Genomic DNA, 23448 nt, shown 5'->3' on the forward strand with positions numbered 1-23448 from the left:
AGACACGGAGATGGATACCCGTCTTTAGGAGGCGATGCCAAACCGTTCAGCCTCGGCCACGCCACGTACCTGACGACTGATCTGTGCATCAAACAGTCGGGCCAATTATCCAGGAATGAGACTGTATACCTGCATCGAAGATGGCTGCCAGTGGATGTTTTGTGTCTTTCTGTTGAGTTCATGAAAATACAAGTACGAATGTGTAATTGCGGGTCAGCCGTCGCCCTGCTGCATGCTGGGAATTGTTTAATCTGCGGCGGGAGCGTCCCAGAGTGAGTTAATTCTCCTCTGTGCTCGTGTTGTGTCTCCCACAGCAGGAGCCTATTATTACTGTCAGTGTGGCCGGAGGAGCAAAACTTAGAAGGTGAGACTGCAGGTAATGTACTGCAGCAAACCTTACAGCACGACACTGTGTTCATGTTCGCTGCTTTGTGTTCATTTCTGACATTATCTGACCCGACTGTGGCGTTTTTAGTGGACGCAGGAGCTGTGGTAGGAATCAAGACGCTGATTTAGGAGTTCTGTATTGTAGACTTGGACACGGTGGCGCCGCTCAGCCACACAGTACATCCAATTTTGCCCAGTGGCTGCTCGCAGTACTGCAGCAAAAGATCCCTCTGCAGCCCTAAAAACATGTTCTGCATAGAGCAACAAGACCGACACGTCTCATTCTCAACTCCTCTAATACAGCAGCTTGGTCAGTGGTGGTAAGCTTCAAACCACGATGCGCTACCTGCCCCTCAGTTAGCAGTAATACGCAATATGCAACGTCCAGTTAGGCTTTCATAATAAAGCAGGTTTGGTTTGGTTTTATTCAAGTCAAGTCAATTTTTATGTGTTTGGCGCCATTTCACAACAAAGCGTATCACATGACACTTCCCAGCTGCAGCAGGTCCAGACTTTACTCTTTAATTAATTTATTTACAGTCTCAACATTTCCCCCATGAGCAAGCACTTGGCGACAGTGGCGAGAAAAACTGCACCAAAACTGACTTACATAACAAAAAATTCACTCTCGACTCCAACGCCCCCCTGACTCTGACTTCTCTCGCTCTTTGTACCGCTGCACAAGAGGGGCGCTTCAAGAAGTGATGCTACAGGGGTAACCACTGCGTCATGCAGCTGACCACGCTGCTGTATTTTTTACGTGTTGGGAGTGAGAACAGGCTGAAAAGACATATCTGTAACACTGCTTGACAGGACACCAAACAATCATGACTCTTTCTATCATGATTTTTTGATTTATAGGGGTTTTAAATTAGTAAAACTATCTTCAAGATCAGAAAAGTGATTTAAAAATAAGGGCAGACAGATTAAACTAACCAGGAAGCAAGCAATTCTCATTGGGCCGAATAGGCGCCGTCTTTGCATTCAGTACTTCTTATAAATCTTAGGAATTATTGTTTGCCGTAAAAGTAGTGCGTCTACGCAGAGAGATTTTAGGTCTGTGCAGACCTGAGCATCGAGCAACAACAGCAACAATAAAACACATTTGTGCAGATTCGCTTACATCCAGACAGCAGCAGCACGTTCAGATCATTGATTTACAGCAACTTGTACAGCTGCATCAATCTCACCCATGCATGTCTTCTTCTTTGTGGCAGTTTTTCCCGTTGCCATTCTTCTGGCTCTGGCACACGAAGATAACATCCTTGTTTCTTAATCCTGCTTAAAGAGCCCCGATTGTCTTAGCTGGTGTTTTCAACCAGGGGAACAGCTATCAATGTGCACCGGATCTTTGAGTCACTGAGAAAAAACAAAATCACTAAAAATGCCACCCAATAGATAGAAATAATCATGTCAGGGCCGAGTTGAACCACTCTCCATCCATCCCTTTTAATTCCTCCGGCCCGCTTCTTAACGTCACGTGACGGCGTCGTGCTCCAGGATCTAAAGAGGGCATGTCATTTGTAACTTTGGGCCTCATAAATATAAATCGTCTTGACTTGATTGTATTAAGAAGAATTACAAGATCAAGAGCACAAGAGTAACCGCACGGTGCGGTACCGCGGTGATGACCCGCGTTGCACCGATCTCTGAGGTTTGGCGAGGTTTTGTCGGATCAGACTGAAGACATATTTCTTGTGTTTTCCAACAACTTGAAGGTAATGGAGCCTCCACACCCAACCGGCGCCTGTGATGTAACAGATACATCTTGTACATTCTCTTTGTCTGCTTCTTTTAAAGCCGTATCAAACAGAATTAATCAAAAAGATACATTAAAAGGAAGCTCTGGGTTGTTTTTGCCTGTACAGTTTAGCGTGCTCGGTGATACATGCTTGGCTGGATGCATATTAACAGCTCAGAAGATGCAAGAAGGATTGTCACTGCCGGGGCCCCTGAAAGCAGCCGCGCTTTTTTGTTTTAATGCATTTCCCGGTGGCTTCGCAGATATATCTGTTATACATGCCGTACCAGTGTGTGTCCTTGAGCACGCACACACGCAGGGAGGAGAGGGGAGGTGGTGCCGGCCACCGAGGGGGTGTGTGTGTTTATGTGTGTGTTTGCGGGTTGGGGGGGCCCGCAATTAAAAGGCAGCATGCAGTGTCCCACGAGGTGCTAATGCCCAGGATCAGCTGTTCTAATGTCATTCACATCCCCTCTGTTATTCAGCCGGCCCCGTTTGATGTATGAATCCATCGGGGACTTCATCAGTAACCCCCCCCCCCAACCCACCCTCAATGCTACCACCACCACCACCACCACCACTTTTATAACCCCACCCTAACCTACCCAACCCCCTGTCGGCTCTACAACCCCTCCTCTTCTTCTTCCTCCTCCTCCCTCCTCCCTCCTCCTCCTCCTCCTCGGCTTGCACAGAACCTCCCCTTCTGTGTCTGAATGCTTATGTTGGCTTTTATCGCGCTCAAAGTAAACAGAGTCGCGCCAGGGATAGTGAGAGAGCGAGAGAGAGAGAGACACAGAGAGACTGCGAGAGAGAGAGAGAGAGCGAGAGAGAGAGAGAGAGAGAGAGAGTGCATTAGTGATAAAGGTGGAACATGCACATTGTCTGCGCACCGCTCGCCTCCCTGCTACATCTTCAATAGAGACACAAAAGCCAGCGAAAAGGGAAATTTAAAAAGCCAAGAAGAAGAAGAGGAGGCTGAAGAAAGGAAGTGATCCGAAGAGAGAGAGAGAGAGAGAGAGTGGGAGCAAGCGAGCCAGAGAGAGAGAGAGGAAGAAAGAGAGTAGAGCGAAAGGATCTCCCTGCTAAATGCGCAAAGCGTCCCGTCACCCCACGCTGAGCTCCATGGCCAACTCCGGCTGCCTGCTGCTCTCCGGCTCCGGGATGCTACCTCACTCGCTCCAGTGTCCCCCTGCGTTCCTCTACCTGCCCGAGGTAAGACTGAATGAAGCTCGCTTTTTTGTCGCCCCTCGCTCACGCTCTTCTCTTTCCTCACCCCCTCCTCCTCCTCCTCTTCTCCTCTCTCCCCTCATGCTCTCTCCATCCGTGTGCCTTTTTTTTTTTTTTCATTCCTCCGTGCGCTCCTCGGCGGCACGTGATAGCATCGCGCTTTGCTTTGTGTTGTTACCCTGAGTACTTTCACCCCCCTGCTAACCCTTGACCCTCACCCTGCTTTTGAGGGGGGAGAGAGGAGGTGAAGGGGTTCAGCTCTTTAAATCTATTCTTCGTGTCCTCTCCTCCTCCTCCTCCTCCTCCTCCTCCTCTCCTTTTCTTCTTCTTGATATTAAAGCAGTGAATTAGCGATCAGTGTGACGTGCAGTGTTTGTGTACAGTCGCTTCATGACTCACTGTGCTCGGAAATGTTTCCTCGGTCAGTTGTGTTGCTGCTCAGACTTCCTCATCACTTCTCTGCTGTAGAAGATAAGGGCTGTCCTTACGCTGAGCTGTGTGTTTTTAAAAATGAAAGATTCCTCCATAAATCATCTTGATGTCAACTTTCTCTGCAGCTTTTTTTTTTTTGGGTTGAGAATTATGCACCTCGATTTTTATCTCCATGTCGTTCCTGAGCGGTGTTACCTAATCTGACCCCCAGCCTGGCTCTGCTCGACACAACTCACTGATTTTATTTTTTTTTCTGGAAACACATTTCAGTTTCCTAAAAATCTTAAAGTCGGAGCTGCGAGGCCTCTGGGATTAACACGTGTAACATTAGTTCTATGATTTTTCGCTGGTATTTAAATAATTTGGAGGACTGTGTGTGTGCTGGGCTCCAGTCTGAGAGTCTGACAGCGTTTTAGTTTTGTAACGTGAAACACAAACAAAACTCTCTCTCGAGTGATTATATCTTTACTTATCGCAGTTTTTTTTTGTCTTATCTTGAATTAAATATCTTGTTTTACACGGTGAAAAGAAAATCCATAGATTTGTTTTAAAATATTCAGCCTTGCAAAATTACACTAAACTTTCTTTTTATGTTTTATATCGTCTGGATTCATCACAGAGAGCTCTTCAATCTCTTTAACACCCCTTCATTTTTCTAATGGTGATCACCACCAAGTGACAGCACTTTGAATAATTATATATCTCCGCAAATTAACATTGATTTTCCCTCTTTTTTTATGTGTGTGTGTGCTCCTCCTTTTGGAAATTGATTCTGTCACTGATCCTCTTGTTTTGTGAAACCTGAAGACGGCATTTTTTTTTGTGAAGGGAGGTGAAAAAATCAACAACAAGGTGACTCTTAAGAGGCCGCACGCCTGTCGGTCTGCTGAATTATTCACGTGTGTTAATTCAGAGAGTTGGGGGGGTTTGCAGTTAGTGCTGGGATGATAGGATGCGGGTGAGGCGGGTGAGGAGGGGGTGAGGTGAGGCGGGGGGTCGAGCGTCCAATTCTGTTTTTACTACCAGCAGCATGTGTTGCAGTAAACAGTGTGTGTTACTGCAGTGATTGAGGGGAAATAGCGGTGCGCGATGGAAACTCCTGCTTTCTCATTTTGACTCCCACCCCCTCCCCCTTTCTCCCCCACCATCATGGTAATGGCCCTCACCCCCTCCCACCCATCTGTCCAGAGCGGGCACACCCCGCCAGGGATCTGGTGGGGGGGAGGCATGTGGACAACCAGGTGCCACCAACACACACACACACCGAAGAGGAGCCAAGGCCACAAAGTCTCACTCTCGTGCAGAAATATAAAGCAGAAAAAGATTTGTGATGATTTTATTTTTCAGTTAATTAGATTTCGGGCTCGGTGTATGTAGTGGTGACAAATTGGAGGATAATCTATCACCTCAGGATGGTGGGAAAACATTTTTCAGATTAATTATTTTGCTGATTAAATTAAACTAAAGAGCACCTTAATCTTCAGATTCAGAACATTTTAATAGCTTATATTTCGATGACTGCTTTATTTCACATCTTAGATTTTTGTTTTATGTCAGGCTGTGAGGAGAAGCTTCCCTCCGAGCTGCTTCTCCACAAGTAAAAAAAAAAAAAATGTTAGCAACGTGAGTTTAGGTGGGTTTACCTTCCACTACATCCCCCGTTACATCCAAATCCTCAGGATGGCCAGTAAGCCTCTTGAGTGTGTGTGCATGTGTACCTGTCCACGTGTGTGTGTCGGTGTGTTTACGTCCACACGAGGTTCCTTTTAAAAAGTCCAAGACGGAGCTGAAACTGACACTTCCTGTGTGCTATTTTCATGAAACATCCCTTTCTGTTTCAAATCCCTTTAATGTATCAGCAGCTTTTGTTCTCTTTTCTCTTTTTTCTCTTTGCGGTAAATCCTCGCCCTGCAGCGCTGCGAGGGGAAACAACCCTCTGAATCACACTGTGGCCAGCTTCCCCCTCTCCTCCTCCCCCCTCCACCACCACCATCCCTTTCCTCCCACATCACCCATCCTTCGTAGGATGCTGCCCCCGTTTCCCGCCTCCCCCCACACCACCACCGCCACCGCCACCGCCGCCACTCTCCAGCCCCCCCCCCCCCCCCCCCCCCCCCCCCCCCCCCTGCCACAGTGCAGGGCTGCAGCGTCGGCTCGTGTAAGATGACAGCCAGAGAACAGAAGGGGAATAGATTGAGGTGATAGCCTCTGCCTCACAGTTTGTTTGCATTTCAAATAAGACACTGTATTAAGTTGGGCTCGGAACAGCTTTGCTTATTATGTGTGAACATGGCGCCGCATGATATCACAGGAAGACAGGAGTTTATTACATAAAAGATTAGCGAAGCATACCTTGCCTTTATTTGTGTGCAGCAGTGTTTGGGTGTGTGTTCCCAGGCAGTTTGCTTTGATGCTCTTTGTAGTCGGCTGCGGCGCGTATAAATCCCGGCTAAATGTTTGTTTTCATTAACACAAGGAGAGACTCCCTGCGGTGTGGTGGGAGAACTGTGGGCTTCTGATTACAAAAAAAAGTGGCGGTATCACAGCACCGCTGAAGGGCCGTCCCTCTTCTCGACAGGGAGAGAGTTTCTCCACCACACGGGGTGCCGGCTTCATCCTTCCGCAGGATGATGTCACTTTTCTCCTACCGTCAATTTGTATTGTAGTGGCTCATTTCATGAGTTATGGCGCTGGATATTGAGGGAGTTATGAATTACAGTGTGGTGAGGCTTTTACGGGATGCAATGCTCACCGCTGTAGGCCCGTATTAAAGTATAAATATATTTATGGTGCGAGCCGAAGCTGACGGGGTAGCTCAGGTTTGCTCATGGTAGTTAGTAGCTGTCTTCAGAGCCATAAAAACATGGCATCTCATGGATTTTCTATTTACCAGGCACTGGGTGGGCATATGGCAACGCTCGTAAATGTAACTCTATTATCTAAGACGATGCTGTTGGGTGGGAAGCAGGGCGTTAGTTATGTCTAAAGAGGAAAAAGCAGCAGTTGTTATTGTCTTGATGTCACATCTCTCTCTCCGTCGTTGCCTCGGACTTATCTCCAGATCTCCCGTTTTCTAAAATTGCCTCTCTTTGATTTGTAATTGGATTTTCTATCATGGCATTCCGCTGCGCTGATGTCTATTGTTATTGTTGCATCTATTGATTTCTTTTTTGTGGCTTCTTTGGTCGGGCCTGTTTTGAATTTCCCCCTTAACTGTACACGGCTTCGGTATCGTTCTAAATGGTTAGGTCACCGAGAGGAGGCGATCCTTTTTATGTTGGTGGATCCTGGGAGGAATTGCCCGGGCTCTCTGGTTTCAGCGGCCTCCTCCTCCACCTCCTCCTCCTCCTCTTCCTCCTCTTCCTACTCATGCTGATCTCTTTTCTACAACTGCACTGGGAACCGACTCCCTCCTTCCTCACACACACACACACACTGATACATCTGGTTAAAGGCGAGGGATGCAGAGCGGAGAGGACTGGGAATACTCGTGACACACTTCCCCCTCGGTTCAGGCCTTGATCCTGCCTCCCAAAGCGCTGCTATTCACGGGGACTTTAGATATCGAAGGATTCAGGTTGGCGGTCTCTCGGGGACGGACTAATGCGAGCCGCGCAGAGACGGCTCCTTCCTGGGGGATAATTATTGTAGGCCAAGCTGTACTATTGACAGCTGTAAATGGAGATGCTGTCTGTAACTGGGGAGGCCTAATAGGTTTTTGTCCCTACATGGGCTCTCGTTAGGCCGGTGTGGGTGCATCGGAGATGAGTTTGAGAAATGAGCCGCGGCCTCGCCGGGCTTCATATGGGACCGCCACCCCCACCACCTGACCTCTCGGGAGAAGGGTTAACATACAATAGTTGGTTCTGTTTCGATCCACTGTTCGACTCTCACTATTCATATCCTCCCTTCGTCTTGAGAGGTTGAGGTTGGTGATATCTTATAGTTTGTCTTATCGTCATCCAACCACATGAAAATCAACAGTGAACGTATCATCTAACAGGAAATGCGTGTATAGAAGCTGGAGCTGTAACAATGAGTCGATCAGAAAATGAGTCTTTAATGTGAAGATTTGCTGCTTTCGTTGTCATTTATGACCATAAATGAAGAGTGTTTGGGTGTTAGACCTTACTTTTGGCTCCGATGAGCATTTTTCACTATTTTTATAACATTTTATCCACGATTGAGCATTTAATCGTGAAAATAAACAGCCGGATTTTGATATTCCCGCTCAGAATGCTTTCTATCGCTGCTCTTTAGAAGTAGACGATAACTTGGCACCTGAAAACTAACTGGATTATTTTTTATTATCGATAAATTAAGATTATAAATAATCAGCAGTTCCCGCCCTAATCGAAGCCCTGATAGATCGACTTCCTCTTGTGTCACAGATTTTCAAAAACACATCAATGAGCTGCACTATAGTTTATTTTGACTCAATCCTACATACACCGTCCTGCTGCTGCTGCTGGAAATACTCACCAGAGCATCGAATGTGTAATAATCTGCAGCTGAAAATAGTCCCTACTAATGCACCGTGTTGGAGAAGTCTCTGCTGTAACTCCAACAGGACCAGCTTATTAAAGAAATGACTCTTTTTTTAAAAACGATGGATTTGTGAGTTTGTTTTTTTAAAGATTCAATAAAAACTAACGGGCACAGACAGGAAGTCACTGAGAGACGGACTAACACGTCGTTGGTTTTTGGGCTTTATGGTGAATTGTTAACAAAAAGCAGCTTCGTACTTGAAGCACTTGCAATTCAAAGCCAGACGTTGTGATTGAGGCGTTTGTTGCATCTGTTTTCACAAGCTATCTGACTCTCCTCTGTTGTGCTGTTATAGGTAAACGCTATATTTGAAATATTTCCATTATATCACAAAGCAGTGGCAGCTTTGTTGTTTTTCAGTCAATTTAGTCGAGCACATTTCACTCAGATTCAATCAGGCACAAATCAAAAAAACTTAAAACTCAATTTCATGGGCCCTGGAATATACCTCTCAATATGTTCTATGTTTTGGTGTGAAATCACTCAGAGTCTTTCTCTCGCCGCCGTTCAGCTGTTTTGTCCCTTAAACAGCTGATTCATAGCAGCATAACAAAGGCGGAGGGACTGATTGAAATGTTTTCTCACTTTTCTCTGGCCCGGAGGAGAATTGTAAATCACAGCTCAGTCGTTTATTTTGAAATTTCATTTGGTGTGTGAGCGAGTGCTGCCTTGTTCTTCACAGAGACTTCACAGTCGGGCTGACTTGTGTGGTTTTTTTTTTTCTTAAGGCTACCCACCGTCTTACTCCACTAGACCTTTGTAAATGGAACAAAATTAAATTTGTTCCCTGTATAGAAGAATGGCACAAACAGTGCAATAGATTTACTCACCAACAAAGCCTTTCCACCGGGGGTCTGGCTGTATTTTTAATGCGAGCGTCCACATTTGAGCTTACATATGTAGGAAATTCTTGTCATCTGTAGGTGGAGGCTCGCAGGGCTTTGCATGCACGCTGCTGTGCACTGCATCAATAAATGTGTATTTACATTTTGCCAATAATGCTAAATATCCTCCAGTCATTAATGTTGAGCGTTAGCCTGTAGTGCTCCTGTCTATATCCTGGACCTACAGTGCCAGTGAATTAGCATTCACAGTGCTGCGGATGCTAATATACTCCACTTCTGGTTAAAAAACAAAGCTGCAGTTGCAGATGTCCTCACCTCACAATAATTACCGAGCTTGTTTTTTTTTTTTTTTTTTTCGAAGGTGGCAAATTTATAATGAAGCTTTTAATTAACGTGAGCGTCAAACAATTACTGCTGGGGAGAGAAATATGACACCGCAGGAGATATTTTCTGTGTTACCTGTTTATCTGCTGGGCTGGGAATCATGTGTAGTTAGTGGTGACGATGTGAAGCCTCGTCTCAAACTTTAACCCTCACAACTCCAGGCAGTTTGTGGGCATTTATTTATTTTGTTGCTGTCGTATTTTTAGTGAAAAACATTGGTCCTGCACCTCTTTGGAAACAGCACAATCATGGCTAATGCAGGGAGAACTCATGTGTTTTCTGCAGCAACGTTTGATGAAATAACTCGATTATAAGCTTAGATTTGGTTACTGTCCCTGACCTAATCAATCATAGTACCTTGTCACTTCAAGGACCGTCGGAAATTTTAAAGTCCTGTTTACATTTGTAGAATTAAGGGCGAAGTACAGGGCGTTACAAACCCTCTTGCTGCCTCCATGAGACGTTGGCAAACTGCTATATGACACAAATTCCTCACTTTGAAGGATTTTCAACACAAAAGTCCTAAAGTGGTTGTTTCTTGATGGTCGCACCATCTTTGTTTTTCATAAAATCGACATCAGCGGACAACGTTTGTTTGTGTATTAGGATGGAAATGCTTTGTAATTTGTACACAATTAGAAAACACTTTGGAAATGGTGCAGAAAATACATTTCAGTAGATTCAGTAGAGTCATTTCAAAGAAGTTTTCAAAACATCGTTCACGGCCGGACGGTCGCACCAGATGATACTTTGTCACTTTAAATAACAGAAAAGCTACAAATAACTCATGTTTTTTTAGATTAAGGTAAAGTGAGTACGTGTATTGGAGAGGCACGACATATCAATGGTATCTTTTTTTGCATTTAAGTCTTCATTTAACTGAAGTAAATGCAGCTGGACATTAACTTTAGGTGTTGCAACATTTACAGTTGAAAATTTGGTGACTTTATAAAAGAAAACCTGCCGATTTGGGGTGACAGTTAAATGTTTCTGCAGCTGTACGAGAACTTCGAACAAGCAAATCACCTGAAATTGATCTGATTTAAATCAGGAACCTGCAGATCACAGCTTACACAACTGACCAGATATTTGATGGCATGATGTTAAAGACACATTTTTGTTTAGCGCTACAAAGGTATTCAGATTGGAATCAGATTACTTCACAAGGGTCAGATAAAGGCTGCTGATTTCAGAGGGCGGTTGACACTCACTCTTGTCAAATCTGCATTGCGGTGGCCTTCTTTTCCCACCCCAGCGTTTTTAATACAGCTCAGGAATGTGCGCTCGGTTTAGAAATCTCTGCTGCTCAGTTCGCTTCAGCGCTCCTTCAGGCCAAACGGAGACCGTGAGCGAGTACAGGGACTGGACGAGAGAGGGGGGGAGGACAAGACACACGACACAACACCTCCCTGTCTTTACACTGCGGGAGCTCTCACTACATCACACACACTTCTACACACTCTCTCATACAGTTACAGGAGGATAAAGACGGGAGGATCACCTCGCAGTGGAACCGATTGTGTGCTTTCTTTTTTTTTCCTGAGAATATAATGTGTCCCGAGGTTTTTCTATTTCTGCAAATGGCACGCTAAAATGCTCAAGCAGCCAGACCAGCTTGAGTCCAATTATTTCTTTACTGCAGTATCTTAGCCAGCTGTGATTAGTATGTTTATAATGTAGTGTCACTCTCATACTGTCCTTCAAGCATTCTCCTCTCGGTGGGATCCTCTCAAATGAGACGTATTACCCTGTGTGCTGAGTTAACAGAGTGGCCGTACAAGTGAAAGCAGAAAAAAAAAAAAAAGAAGAAGCTATCACAAGCCATTAAAAGCACTGCACCTTTTTATCACCAGCGGCTTAATGGCAGTGGTGAACAGCAAAGCATTATTACCGCTTCTCCTTGTGCTCCTGCAAGCCTGATTTCTCCACTGCCAGAAGACACGCTGCTGCTGCTGCTGCTGACAAATAGATCTCCAGGCAAACGCTGAAATTTTGTTTTTCAAAAGGTCGTTATCTGTCTTCATCGGAGCAGCAGGCGCGTTGCATGGGAACCAAGTTTGAGGGAATTATTTCTCATATCAAACGGGCCTAAGAAGTTTCCTTTATCCTCCTCGTTTTTTGATCTCATTATTTTTGTTTTTTTTAACGGATGCATCTGTACAGAGTGTTTGACTACCGAGAGGCACCCTGGGTCACCCGCCGAAGAAGATCAATATTTGAACTATGCTGTTGTGGGTCAGCATGTACGGGTGTATAAAATTAAATGGGGCTTGAAATTGATTTCAAGTTCTCCTTGAAAAAGTCTACAGGTATTGGGAAATGAAACCACGAGGAGAAGTGCCGCAGAGGGGAGATGACCTCCACCCAGGCAGATTCATAATTGTTTTTGTTTCTCCAAATTAAATGAGCCCTTTTATTATTATTATTATTTCTATATTGCAGAGCTGGGGGTCCGAAATTGCCAGTTATGGCACGTTCGTTTTTAGAGACCTAAAGTAATATAAAGTAATGGCCATGATTCTCCACTGGCTACTCCCTTTAACACTATGAAACAAATGATTATGGGATGGACTTGAAAATAAAAAACGGGGCCTTCGTTTTGCTTAATCTGAGCTCTGTGCTGCTCGAACAGCAGGAGACATAAAAAAACGAGCAAAAGCTCAAACTTTGTTTTTCCCTTCTCCTCACGGGCAACCAAACAGGTACCCCACTGATTACTCTGCTTCTCCTGTAATCGGTAAGAAAGAAGAGAAGCTCATATAATTTAGCCCTCCTCCTCCTCCTCCTCCTCCTCCTCTTCCTCCTCATTTTTCCTCTCCTCAGATGGAGAGTCTAAATATCACTGCTTTTTTCTCGCAGCACTTTGTTAGTGGAGCACGCCTCTGTGTTTTTCTAAAATCATCTATCAAGGTGAGATCTGTGGGAAAGAGCAGCGCCTCGGGCTTCCTCTCCGTGTGCTTATGAGGTTTTATTAGGTCCCACAGGACCACTGCTTTGGTGTGTGTTAAAAACAAATGGAACTTACAAATTACAGATTACAGCCTCCGCAGGCGCGTGCATCCGCCTCCGAGTGTGTGTTGGTGTGTGTGCGGAGACAGGTGCAAGTGTGGCCAGTTGATGAAGGTTTGTGTGTGTGTGTGTGTGTGTGTGTGTGTGTGTGTGTGTGTGTGTGTGTGTGTGTGTGTGGAGAGAGGTGGTGCAAGCTGCCCCACATGAATGTGTTTATGTCCGCAGCTGCTGGAGGAGTGCTGCATTAGTGATGCTGGTGGAGGGGTGGGTGGAGGAGGAGGTCCAGGAGGCATCGTTTACCAGGTTGATGATATTCAGTCTTAAAGGGTCTGTTCACCCAAATTACACAAAGATAAACAAATTCACACTTCACTACCCTTCAGTGGTATGATGTCTGCTGAAAAAATTATATTTATATAGGGTGTACTTACAGCTGTAAACACGTTTTGAAATGCGTCTCGTGTTTCCTGTTTTTCTTATCAACATAAAGAGGAAACATAAATCACAAATTGTTCACACTTAACGCATCTGCAGAACATTCACTGACAACACGTTTAATATGTTTTTTCCTGCAATATCAGCTCCTGGCAAAACTTAAAGCAGAGTTAATGCAGGACGCAAAAAAAACAAACATTTGATCTGTCGTGTTAAAGACCTCCGTATGAATCTGAACACTGGGAAAAGATCATTCATGCAGCAAAACACATTTGAAAAACTATAAATTTAAATGTTAGAGAACAGGCTCCGTGTCCATGCAGATGTCTTTAGTTTTATTTGGCAGTTTAAGAAACGTCAGCGTTACAACTTTTTAAGTGCAGTCCCTGTGAAAACTGTTGACACTGAGTTCTATGAGTTATCCAGAGGAACAAACACATTATGGCGCTTAGAAGCTGCTTTACAACATGAATTAGACTCTTTGAGTAATAATCAAAGCATCATAAACACGTGTTGTTATTTTTAATAAGTGCATAATAAGGATAAACCAATATGTTGTTGTAGGCCAGTTACTGATATTTGATACATGTGCAATAAAAATACAAATCTTAGTGTCAAAATTTAGAGTATTTCCATTTTCTTCCACTCCACTACATTTATGTGATACTTTAGTTACTTTGCAGATGCAGATTATGCAGTGTTGATGGGCTGTAACTTGTAAAAACAGTTACTGATTATCAGGAAAAAGCTGAATATCTGCCCTGATAATCGATCTATCCCCAGTGAATAATAAAGGAACTATCAACCTTAATAAGACATTGTTCTCACTTTAGATCTGGTAGCTGCACTAAACATACTTACCTCTCAAGTAATGTAAAATAAAGTACAAATGTATCTTCATAAAGCAACAATAAAGCTTAGTAAAGGTTTAACAGTGACGTAATAGACAGTTATATATAAATGTTTACAGTTTACAGATGTTTAATAATGTAAATAAAAGCTGTATAAGTTATTACAGTTGTTTATCATACCTTTGCAAACACATTTATTGAGTTTCTCGTTACTTGGGAACACTTTATATTTCCTTTTAGTAAGCCTTAATTATTCAATAATAAGGTCTTCATAAGTCCTAATAAGCTGCTTATTAACATTAGTAAGACTATCACAGCATCATAAACACAAACTATTGTTAGATTATTAGATTAACAGTTTATAGACTTCTTACAATCGTTTATAATAATGTTTCGGACATATTTATTCAGTCTATCTAACATATCTTACCCATTATGTCATTGTTAAACCTTTTCTTAGCTTTTTGTTGCTTTAATTTGGTTAATACATACTTGATTTTACATTTATTACCAGTTAAAGTCTCCCAGTCTTATTATATATAGCATAATAAAAACAAAAATGCGTGTGATGCCATAATTAACGCTTATATAATCTTATTAATGTTAATAAACATCTTATCAGGACTTAGTAAGGGTTAATACAGGGACCTTAACGTACTGATGTCACTGGAAAGACGTGATGAAGTATTTATTTTCCTCATTTTTCAGTAATTTGAGCAACACAAATTAAACCAGAACCATCTGCACGGTACTCCTGCTGGAGATACTGCGAGAGGTGAGTAAGAAATTGAGCTTTTCTTCCCCTTAATTTGGGTGAAGCGACCCTTTAAACCGTAACACGTTGTCAGGGCTCAACAGGGATGAGGATTTTCAATTGCCCACTCCTCCTATTCATCCCCCTTCCTTCTAATTTAATGACTCAGAATTGTAACTCCAACATTGTTATCATTCAGCAATAGCGAGTAATGAATAGCAATTAACGTTTTCAAAGGAGGGAGTAAAGCTTGAGAGACGTCGCTTTTCACCCAGAAATGTTGAAACAGCGCAGTCGTGGGAGATACTGTCATGTAGAGAAAGGGGCCTAATTTATCCGTCCAGCTGTTTTTGGTAAATAACTTTTTTTTTCCTTCTTCTTCTTCTTCCTGTCACACAGACTGCTATCAGCGCAAACACAAGTAATCATTCTAATATCCAACACATTCTGGCTTCCTTCAATAAACTGTAATAAACTGTAATAAATTACTCCGCACATTTTTGTCCAATGATTGCTCTTTCTGGTGCCGGGAGAGGAAGTGCTAATTAACTGGATATGAATGAAATTCTAGGGCAGCGTGGTATCAACGGCAGGGAGACAAATGCGATTTAGTTCTGTCGCGAGCGAGTGGAAAATTGCTGTGTAAATAGGAGGTTGTTGCGGCAGAGCGTTTTTCTGTGTGCTTACATTTCATGGGTGAGAATCCAATCTCACAGGGCAGCATGTGCGGACTGCCCTCTCTGATACACTCCACCGTCCTCCACCTACTCTATGATAGCGCTCTAAAAGCTCCCCCAAATCTCTTCACACACACTCTCTCACATACACTCCCACTGACACAGAGAAACACAAACACATATTTCAAAAGGTAAAAAAGCTATTGTCGAGGCTGAGGAGCCGCGCCAGCTGAGGTAAAGATGTGAGCGAGCGTATGCCTGGCAATTTGACTCATCTTCCAATTCGCCAAATTCCCCTGACACTTGATTTCACGCAACATAAACAGAGCAAATTCTAATTGTCACACTTGTCCCTCTCCTCTACTCTACTTTTGCATATTCTTCGGTCGCCTCTACCCGGATGTAGTGGGTAATTGAGTCAGAAAAAACAAGACCACCGCCTCCTCATCCAGACTGTTTCACTTGCTTTCCCCCCCCTTCTCGCCTCTTCTTCTTCTCGCTGTTTCATCTGTAGCTGTAGTGGCCGTTTTTTTTTTTTTTTATCTATGGGTTTGGGCAGTTTTGGAGAGAATTACGGTGACAGAGCCATGGAAATGATAGGCCGGCAGTGACATATCTCTGCCTCATAAATTCTACATTGCTCAAGATAATTTACGAGGGAGGTTTGTGTGCGTAAGACAGACAGTGCTCCGTGGTATCCATCCACTCCACAGCCCCTCCGTTCACTTCAGCCCCGCAAGTGCAGTCGATTTATCGAATCTGAATTTATTTTCACATTCATTTCTTTCATTCCCAAAGCATCACTTTGAATGATTATGATAATTTCTCTCACCCTTTATTTTTTTTTTTTTGCTCAGAATATGCCTGGGTATTATTTGTTCTGTCAGGATTATTACAGATAAAAGAGCAAACTAATAGATCTTGTGCAGGCGCGTCTACTACTTTACAACTGAGGAGCCTTCGCGATTAGGTATTCTGCCATCAGCAAAGGTCATCAGCTCCCCTGATTGTGCTGTACGAGCGCGAGGCCAGGCCAAAAGGCAAGACGGCTCCGACATTGGTAATCATTCTTCATGCATATTTCTGTTTGAGGAGAGGTTAGCAGATGTACTAAACTAGAGAACTAGCCTCGCATCCCAGCAAGAAATACATTAAAAAAAAAACACAGCATCTCAGGATGAGTTGCTGAGGTCAGTTCTTTCCATGCATTACTACAGTAAAGACTTTTCTCCGAAAGTTTCAAACACATTGATATTGCTCCTGAAGGGAGAATTGGATTTTTCTTTACTTATTTTTCTTACTTATTTCGTTTGCATTGTTCGTGTTCTCTCTCTCTCGCTCTGTATACACTGTCTCTCTGTTTTTTTTGACAAGGTCTGAATTCACTCTTCTATGTTACAAGCTGATTCAATGAGCAGAGTATGACTGCAGCCCTAGGGCAATAGAAGTTTACAACTCAGTTAGTACCGGGCTGTGTGTCTCTATCCAGTTAGGTTTTTAGGCCGTTCTTTTTGGTTGCAACATTGCCTCTAGTCTCTCCTCCCTGCAAGGCCTTTTCTCAATAACACCGTCGCACTTCCACCATTTACAAAATGGATGTCTTCGCAGGGAGAAAGTCCCCTTAAGGGACCGAGAATAAAGTCCGGTGGGTGCAGTGCAGTACAGTTTGTACCCTGGTGGCTCTCAAGAATCACTCACTTGATCTTCATGCAAGACGCTCGTTCGGGGAGGTGGGAGCTGTTCGTCAGCCGCGTGTTTGTGTTTGAGGAATACTCTAAAGGTTTTCCAATCACTGCCAGTATTCCCAACACGACTCTGATGTCAGCGCACCTGCTTATTGCTGTGGCATACCTGTGTAGTTTTAACTAGACAGGATGCACAATGGAAGCAGACAAGGCTCTTTCACAGGGGAGTTAATCTAATCTACTCCCACTCAACTTGGACATTGGCTGTCACTGACACGCCGGCGTCGTCTCCAATAAAACAGGTGAAGGCAGAGCACGTCGGCTGCGGCTCTGCAGGTAACTGGGGCTGGCACTCTGCTGGGCTTTCATGTTAACCCTCTCCGGGCTCCCTCCCATCATTATACATGAGCGCTCATTCTCGATTTAGGCCGCTCTTCCAATCAAGTTATTTTTGCTGTCGTCTCAGAGAAGCAACCGTGATGCCACTGACAGGATCGGTTTCCAAAAATATTCATAAACTCGTGGCTGCATTGTTTTGTCAGGTGTTTGGGGATTTAAAAAGGCAGATTTTAACATACCTTCTCTTTCTACTCTCCTCTCTCGCTGTCTGTGTGGGTGTGTGTGTGTGTGTGTGTGTGTGTGAGTGTATGCATCATGTGCGCACAGGTGACGAGTCAGTAATTCAAGTGCTCAGCAGCAGGTTATTTCCTCTGAACCGGGGCCCTTATTTAATGGTAATTGTAGCAATTAGCATGTGAATGAGGTAAGAATTGGATAATAGAACTAAGATAAATATTGATGTTAATTCACATTGGAGGAGTGGTGTGTGTGTGTGTGCGTGTCGGGGGGGTGGCGGGTTGGTGGCGTGGGGGGTACAAGTTCCTGTAAATTTATCCTGAACTCTCATTTGCATGCATTAACGCGGGGCAATTACCACCTCAAAAAAACATCAATGTGCCGCTGACGTTAAAAATAAATCAAATGCTCTTCGAAGGCGACTATATCATATCAGGAGAAAATGGATCCGAGGCCCCCGCAGAGGTGTTTTCAACTTTTCCTCCCTCGGCCTTATTTACTTTGGTGTCTCAACCAGTAACCAGCTGCTGGAAGGTTAAATGACATCCATCAGCTGTCAGACAGCTGACCTGGGGATGAGGCTTTTCATTTTGACTTTGTAATAACTGCAGCTTCACTCACAAAATGAGACGGATGACCTTGCGAGGGCCGTTCCGTAGGCTCCCCCAAAGCTCTCTCAGTGCAGGTTTATAACAGGTGATGGGACTGTGTCATTTTCCCCACTGAGACGTGGCGGTGGTTCTCTCGTTGGAGGGGCGAAGGGAAGGGAAAGACGATTTGGCTCGTAGAAAGAGATGCCGGCTCGTTTCTGACGACTGGTGGCTCACAAAGAAAGAAGTGACCCAGGATAGATGATGCTGGGAGGTAGCTGGGGGTTCTTGGTGGGCTGCTGCAACTGAGCAGTTGTTGATGTGGAAGTAAAAAACAGTCTCCCGAAGGCGCCTGCCATCTGGACATCGGCCCATGTCTGCAAATCAGCAATGTGCATCCGATGGGCCATCTCTACCCCCCCCTCGCACATGCTCGTACGAAACATTACGATCGTACGCCCGCTCGAAAATATACGCCAACATTCACATCAGCCACCCCCGTCCTCTCACCCCCCCCTCCATCCCCCCCCTGTCTGCTGTTTTTGAAAGAAAAATGTGAGAGAAGAAAAAAGTGAGGGAAAGAGTGCAGTGCCAGGGGCGGGCGGTGGAGAAAACCTCATTTCTTCCGGCGTGCTGCAGCGAGTGGGTTATTGAGGTGGCTGTAATTTGATAAGGAGAGGAAACTCAATGGACTGTGAGCAAGTCAGCAGTTTGAGCCCAGTCACATTTCTGATGTGATGTGGAGGTGGCGGTGGTGATAGTGAAAGGGAGGGATGGAGGGGGGGGGTGGAGCTGGAGACGAAGTGAGGGAGACAAAAAGGGGATTGCGGAAGAGAGGAGAGCGGGGTTCCCTGATATTGTCGGCCTTTTTCCTCTCCTCCTCCATGAGAACAGAGAGGAAAAAGAGGAGCACTTATCCTCCCCAGGTCCGATTGTCTCTCGGACGCAGCCAGAGGCGCATTCCCAGGCAGATGGCCCATATACATCGGCCTGATCACTTCTAATCTGGAGATCTCCCCACAGAGCGCCGCCGAACCCTCCCCCGTTCTATTTCAAACGCTCACGCCTTTATCCCTACCTTTTCTCTCCGTGCTCTGAATTTCCACTCTCCTCACAAAGTCACTTTTTGTTGTTGTGGCTGTTTCTCGCTCGCTAGATAAGAGACACAAGTGTGATCAGCGGAACCTTTGAAGTTCCCATAAATAATCGGGCAGCGTGGCCCACTCCGGAGCCCTCAGCTTCCAGTTCAGATCAAAGATTAGCCTCACGTCGGCCCCAGCCCTGGAATAAAGCACTTTATTGGATTCCAAAAGCTGGGCAAGCAGGCCCCATTCTCTCTCACCGCGGGTCCCTCGTCAGACACAAGGCCCGAAGACTTTCACACGCAGCCTATCGAGCTGTTTGTACTCCCAGGATCCACAAGAAAGAGAAAACAAGAAAGCCTGAACAATGCTGACTTTTTAATCAACACCACGTTCAGAGGCAATCAGCAACCAAGGCCTGATGTCTGAGAAATCTCTTTGTGGAAAAAAATGGGACGGGGGGATTTTTGAAGTTACTGTTAAACAGGCTGTAAAATGCTCCCTCAGACCTGCAGGGCATTTGGATCTGGCGAGCCAATGCAGGCAGTCAGGGCTGTTCACACATGAGCAGGCTCTCTCATCTGGCTGAGGGCGAAGTCAATCTGGGGCCCGGTGTTTGAGAATGGCAGCCCACCATTCAAAAAGGTCGGCACTGGCCTTCTCTGGCTCGTGGTCACACATCTATCTGGGTATGTTGCTGTACTACACTCCAGGTTAGAAAAACCGGCCCGAGCCGATTCTCCAGTGCCCGACTAAAATGAACGCCGCCAGCATTTAGATGTCTGAAGAACTAAAGGGTAGGCTGGTCTGTTGTTAGCTGGTTAAAGACAGGGCTCACTGAGCCTTTTGTGAGGGATGAAAAACGATGTCCCTCTGCATGCAAGACTGCTCTGAGGAAGAAACGGCTGATGAGGGTGGGGGGTTGCAGCTCCTCTAAACCCTTTGGAGGAGCAGAATTATCTTCCCTTTATGTTCCTCCCACTCGCCACCGTTCAAAAAGTCTCCTGTACCACTCAACACCAAGAGTTACTGTGAAGACTTTACAGGTCTACAGGAGCATCAACAACACTGTGTAAAACATTAACAGGCCTGTTTAATATCCCCATCCTCCGTCGCTACAGCTCTCCTAACATTGCACATTTTTGACAATAGGTAATACTCAAATCTCTCTTCCAGAGCCTAAATCCCCATAAAAACACATCTCATCGTGGCAGCTGTATTCTCTGGGGATTTGATGTTCGTGTCATGAAAAGCCATACTGTGCAAGCACACTGGAAGCGCCCACGCACAGATTAGGCTGGTCATACCAGCTCGCTCTCCATTTTTACATTTTTTTTTTCTTTATTTTTTCCTTTTTGAATTATACTTGGTAAACAGCTGAGATTGTACCAAGGGGAGGGATTTTATGAGCAGTAGAGAATATAATGACAATAATAAAGATAAAAAAAAACAACATCATCACTGCAGGATGGAAATTGTTTCAACCTGAGATCCCTTTTCAAAAGGTGCAGCGTATAGAGAGGGAAGGCTGACCGAGCCAAAGACGAGATGAAAAATAATTCTGTCAGCAGACACTTTCTCCCTACATCACCCCATTGCACTCCTAATTGATAAATGATGTTCATTCATTTCATCAAGGTCAGCGTACAATTAAAACATTCATGATTTATCAGCCAACGAACAGAAACCAAAATCAGCAGGGATCGCAGGCAACAAACCTTGATGTTTGATGACTTCAACACACCGACACACACTCTCACACACACACACACACACACACACACACACACTGTAGAGGGGTGTGACCTGAGCAGCTCACAGGGGATATCAAATAACTCTCAGGTCCAGAGTGACACTCGGGCTCCTGCTGCTCCCAAGTGTGTGGAGGTGATGAGTTATCAGACACACAGGATACATCTCCACCTCACAGCTCTGATGTTTCTGTCTATGTTAATGTTTGTGTTTGTGCTGCTGATAGAAGATATTACTTCCTGAAAACAAATAAGTCTGGTGAACAACACTTGTATTTTTACTTGATAATCTTAAGATTGGGCTGGGCAATACGGTATAAAAATTAAATCACAATATTTTTTGGTTATATCGGGTTACACAACACACTGATATTTTGAAATCGCTCCACTGTTCATACTTTCACAAAACAATTTAAATAATTAGATTTTTGATAAATAATCATCAGTAATGTGGATATAATGACTGAACGGGTAAAGGCACGTATTAGAGCTGCTACGATGAATCGATCGGTCGTGAACTACATAATATTTTCTGGTTTCTTTCCTCCTCTCTGACAGTAAACTGATTATCTTTGGGTTGTGGACCAAACTTAAAGACATTTAAGGACATCTTCTTAGGTTTTAGGAAACACTAATCAACATTTTTTACCCATTTTCTGACATTTTACAGACCAGACAACTAATTACCAACAGATAAATCGACAATGAAAATAATAAGATGCACAATTTCTATTTTTTCTTGCTTTTGTCCTGTTTCAGTTTCTTCATCTATCACTAAACAACTGCTGTAAGCTGCTGTAACAAGTGAATTTCCCCAGTGAGAGATCAATCCTACCACCATCCCGTTTTCTTCAGCCAATAAGATCAACGATAATTTCATATTTTTGTATTTTTAAAAAAAGTTCACAACCTGCAGTTTCTGTAAAAAACAAAGCTTTGACGGCCACTAACGACAGCGATGACGTGTCTGGCTCTATGATCTACACTTTGTGGCTCAGCAAACCCAAGTGGCTTCGTATTAACGGCTCTATTTATTGCTGATAATTTCATTTATGGGCTTATAATTTATTGTTTTGATATCTATCATGCATCACTAAAAACAGTCGTCAGTTGCAGCCTCAGCAAGTATTAGAACCAGTCATCATCATCACTTTACTGTACTGCGGCCTTTAAAACCAGGAAAAGACGACACCTACGATACAGAGGTATGAAAATAATGGTACAACGTGGACGTATGTATTTGCTAAATTTCAGATTTCTCTGCACTAGATTCTGTTAACATCACCAAAATTATTTAAGAAATAAATTAACATAACATTCTCGTATTAGTCGCACATTCCTGGCACGTTTTCTCCCCCTTTTTTCCACACAAGCCAGATAACTACCATATCCTAATCTCAGAAATTAAAAGCAGCATATGTGCCTCATGATAATCTGCGAGATAAAGCGGCGCCAATCTCCAGTATGACATTAAATTAAACATACAGGCCGCTGCAGTCATGCTACACCCCTCTTGTGCTCGTGCTTTTTTGGTGAATTTCCAGTTTCAGAATCTGCATTACCTTTGCATATGAATTAAAAAGGTCATTACAAAGTCTCCTTTTTGATGTCTGAGTGATAAATAATATATATAAGCTTTTGCAAGATATGCTCTTTCAAGTTCTATCAGCGGATCTTTTCTTAATATATGCGCTACATTACTGTGCATGCACACCCTTTGGTGCACATCCCCCCATGCATACTCTAGATGTATGAATGACTTTAATGGGCTGTTCTGTTTCCATTTAATCAGAATCTAAGTTCTGGGATACAGCTGTGTGTTCAGCGGTGTCGAGGCATCGTGTTCAGGCCCAGCTGAACGCTGCTGCTGCTGCTGCTGCTGCTGCTGCTGCCTGATTCAAACCCGCGCTCCCAGCCTCCCCGAGACTGGCCGAGACGAATGCTTGATTGCACTCTGACAGTGTGTGTGTGTGTGTGTGTGTGTGTGTGTGTGTGTGTGTGTGTGTGTGTGTGTGTGTGTGTGTGGAGAGCGGGGGGAGGTGTCAGGTGAAGTTTAATGTTCTTAAGAGAGAAATCTCAGTGTGAGAGAATGAAATATGAGAAGCATGCTTGATGTGTGGCGACTGCAGTCTTACAGTTTTCACCTCAGATGCTTTTTGCCTCCTCGCTGCTTCAGTGCAGACCCGATAATGGGGCGGCTTGCGGAGCCTCTCCGGCTACCTTCCTCCCATGTATGTTATGGGTTTTTATGGGCTGAAAAGGGAACAAAGGAGATAAACAGGAATGCATTTGGCTGATTTTTCCTTATCAACTATAATGAGTTGCCTCACATTTCAGCGTTCGCTTCAGGTCTTCTCCTCTCCCTGCCTACTCTCTATCCTCCCTGTGGTGTTTCTTTGGCATTCCCTCCCCACTCCAGAGCAGCCCATCTAACTGAACCTGATACTGAGATTTGTGCGGCTAATTCCCTGCAC

At 44.3% G+C, this 23448-nt stretch overlaps 1 protein-coding gene across 1 annotated transcript in view; it reads left to right on the forward strand.

Annotated features, from left to right (window-relative positions):
• The first annotated feature begins 3250 nt into the window (after window positions 1–3250).
• Window positions 3251–23448, forward strand: part of LOC141019425 (RNA binding protein fox-1 homolog 3-like) — an 86424-nt gene continuing 66226 nt past the window's right edge. The window contains exon 1 of the mRNA XM_073494337.1: window positions 3251–3340. Within this exon, the coding sequence (XP_073350438.1) occupies window positions 3251–3340 (90 nt within the window). The remainder of the gene's footprint in view (window positions 3341–23448) is intronic.

Source organism: Pagrus major, chromosome 23 (genome assembly GCF_040436345.1).
Source record: "Pagrus major chromosome 23, Pma_NU_1.0".
Classification (NCBI taxonomy): Eukaryota; Metazoa; Chordata; class Actinopteri; order Spariformes; family Sparidae; genus Pagrus; species Pagrus major.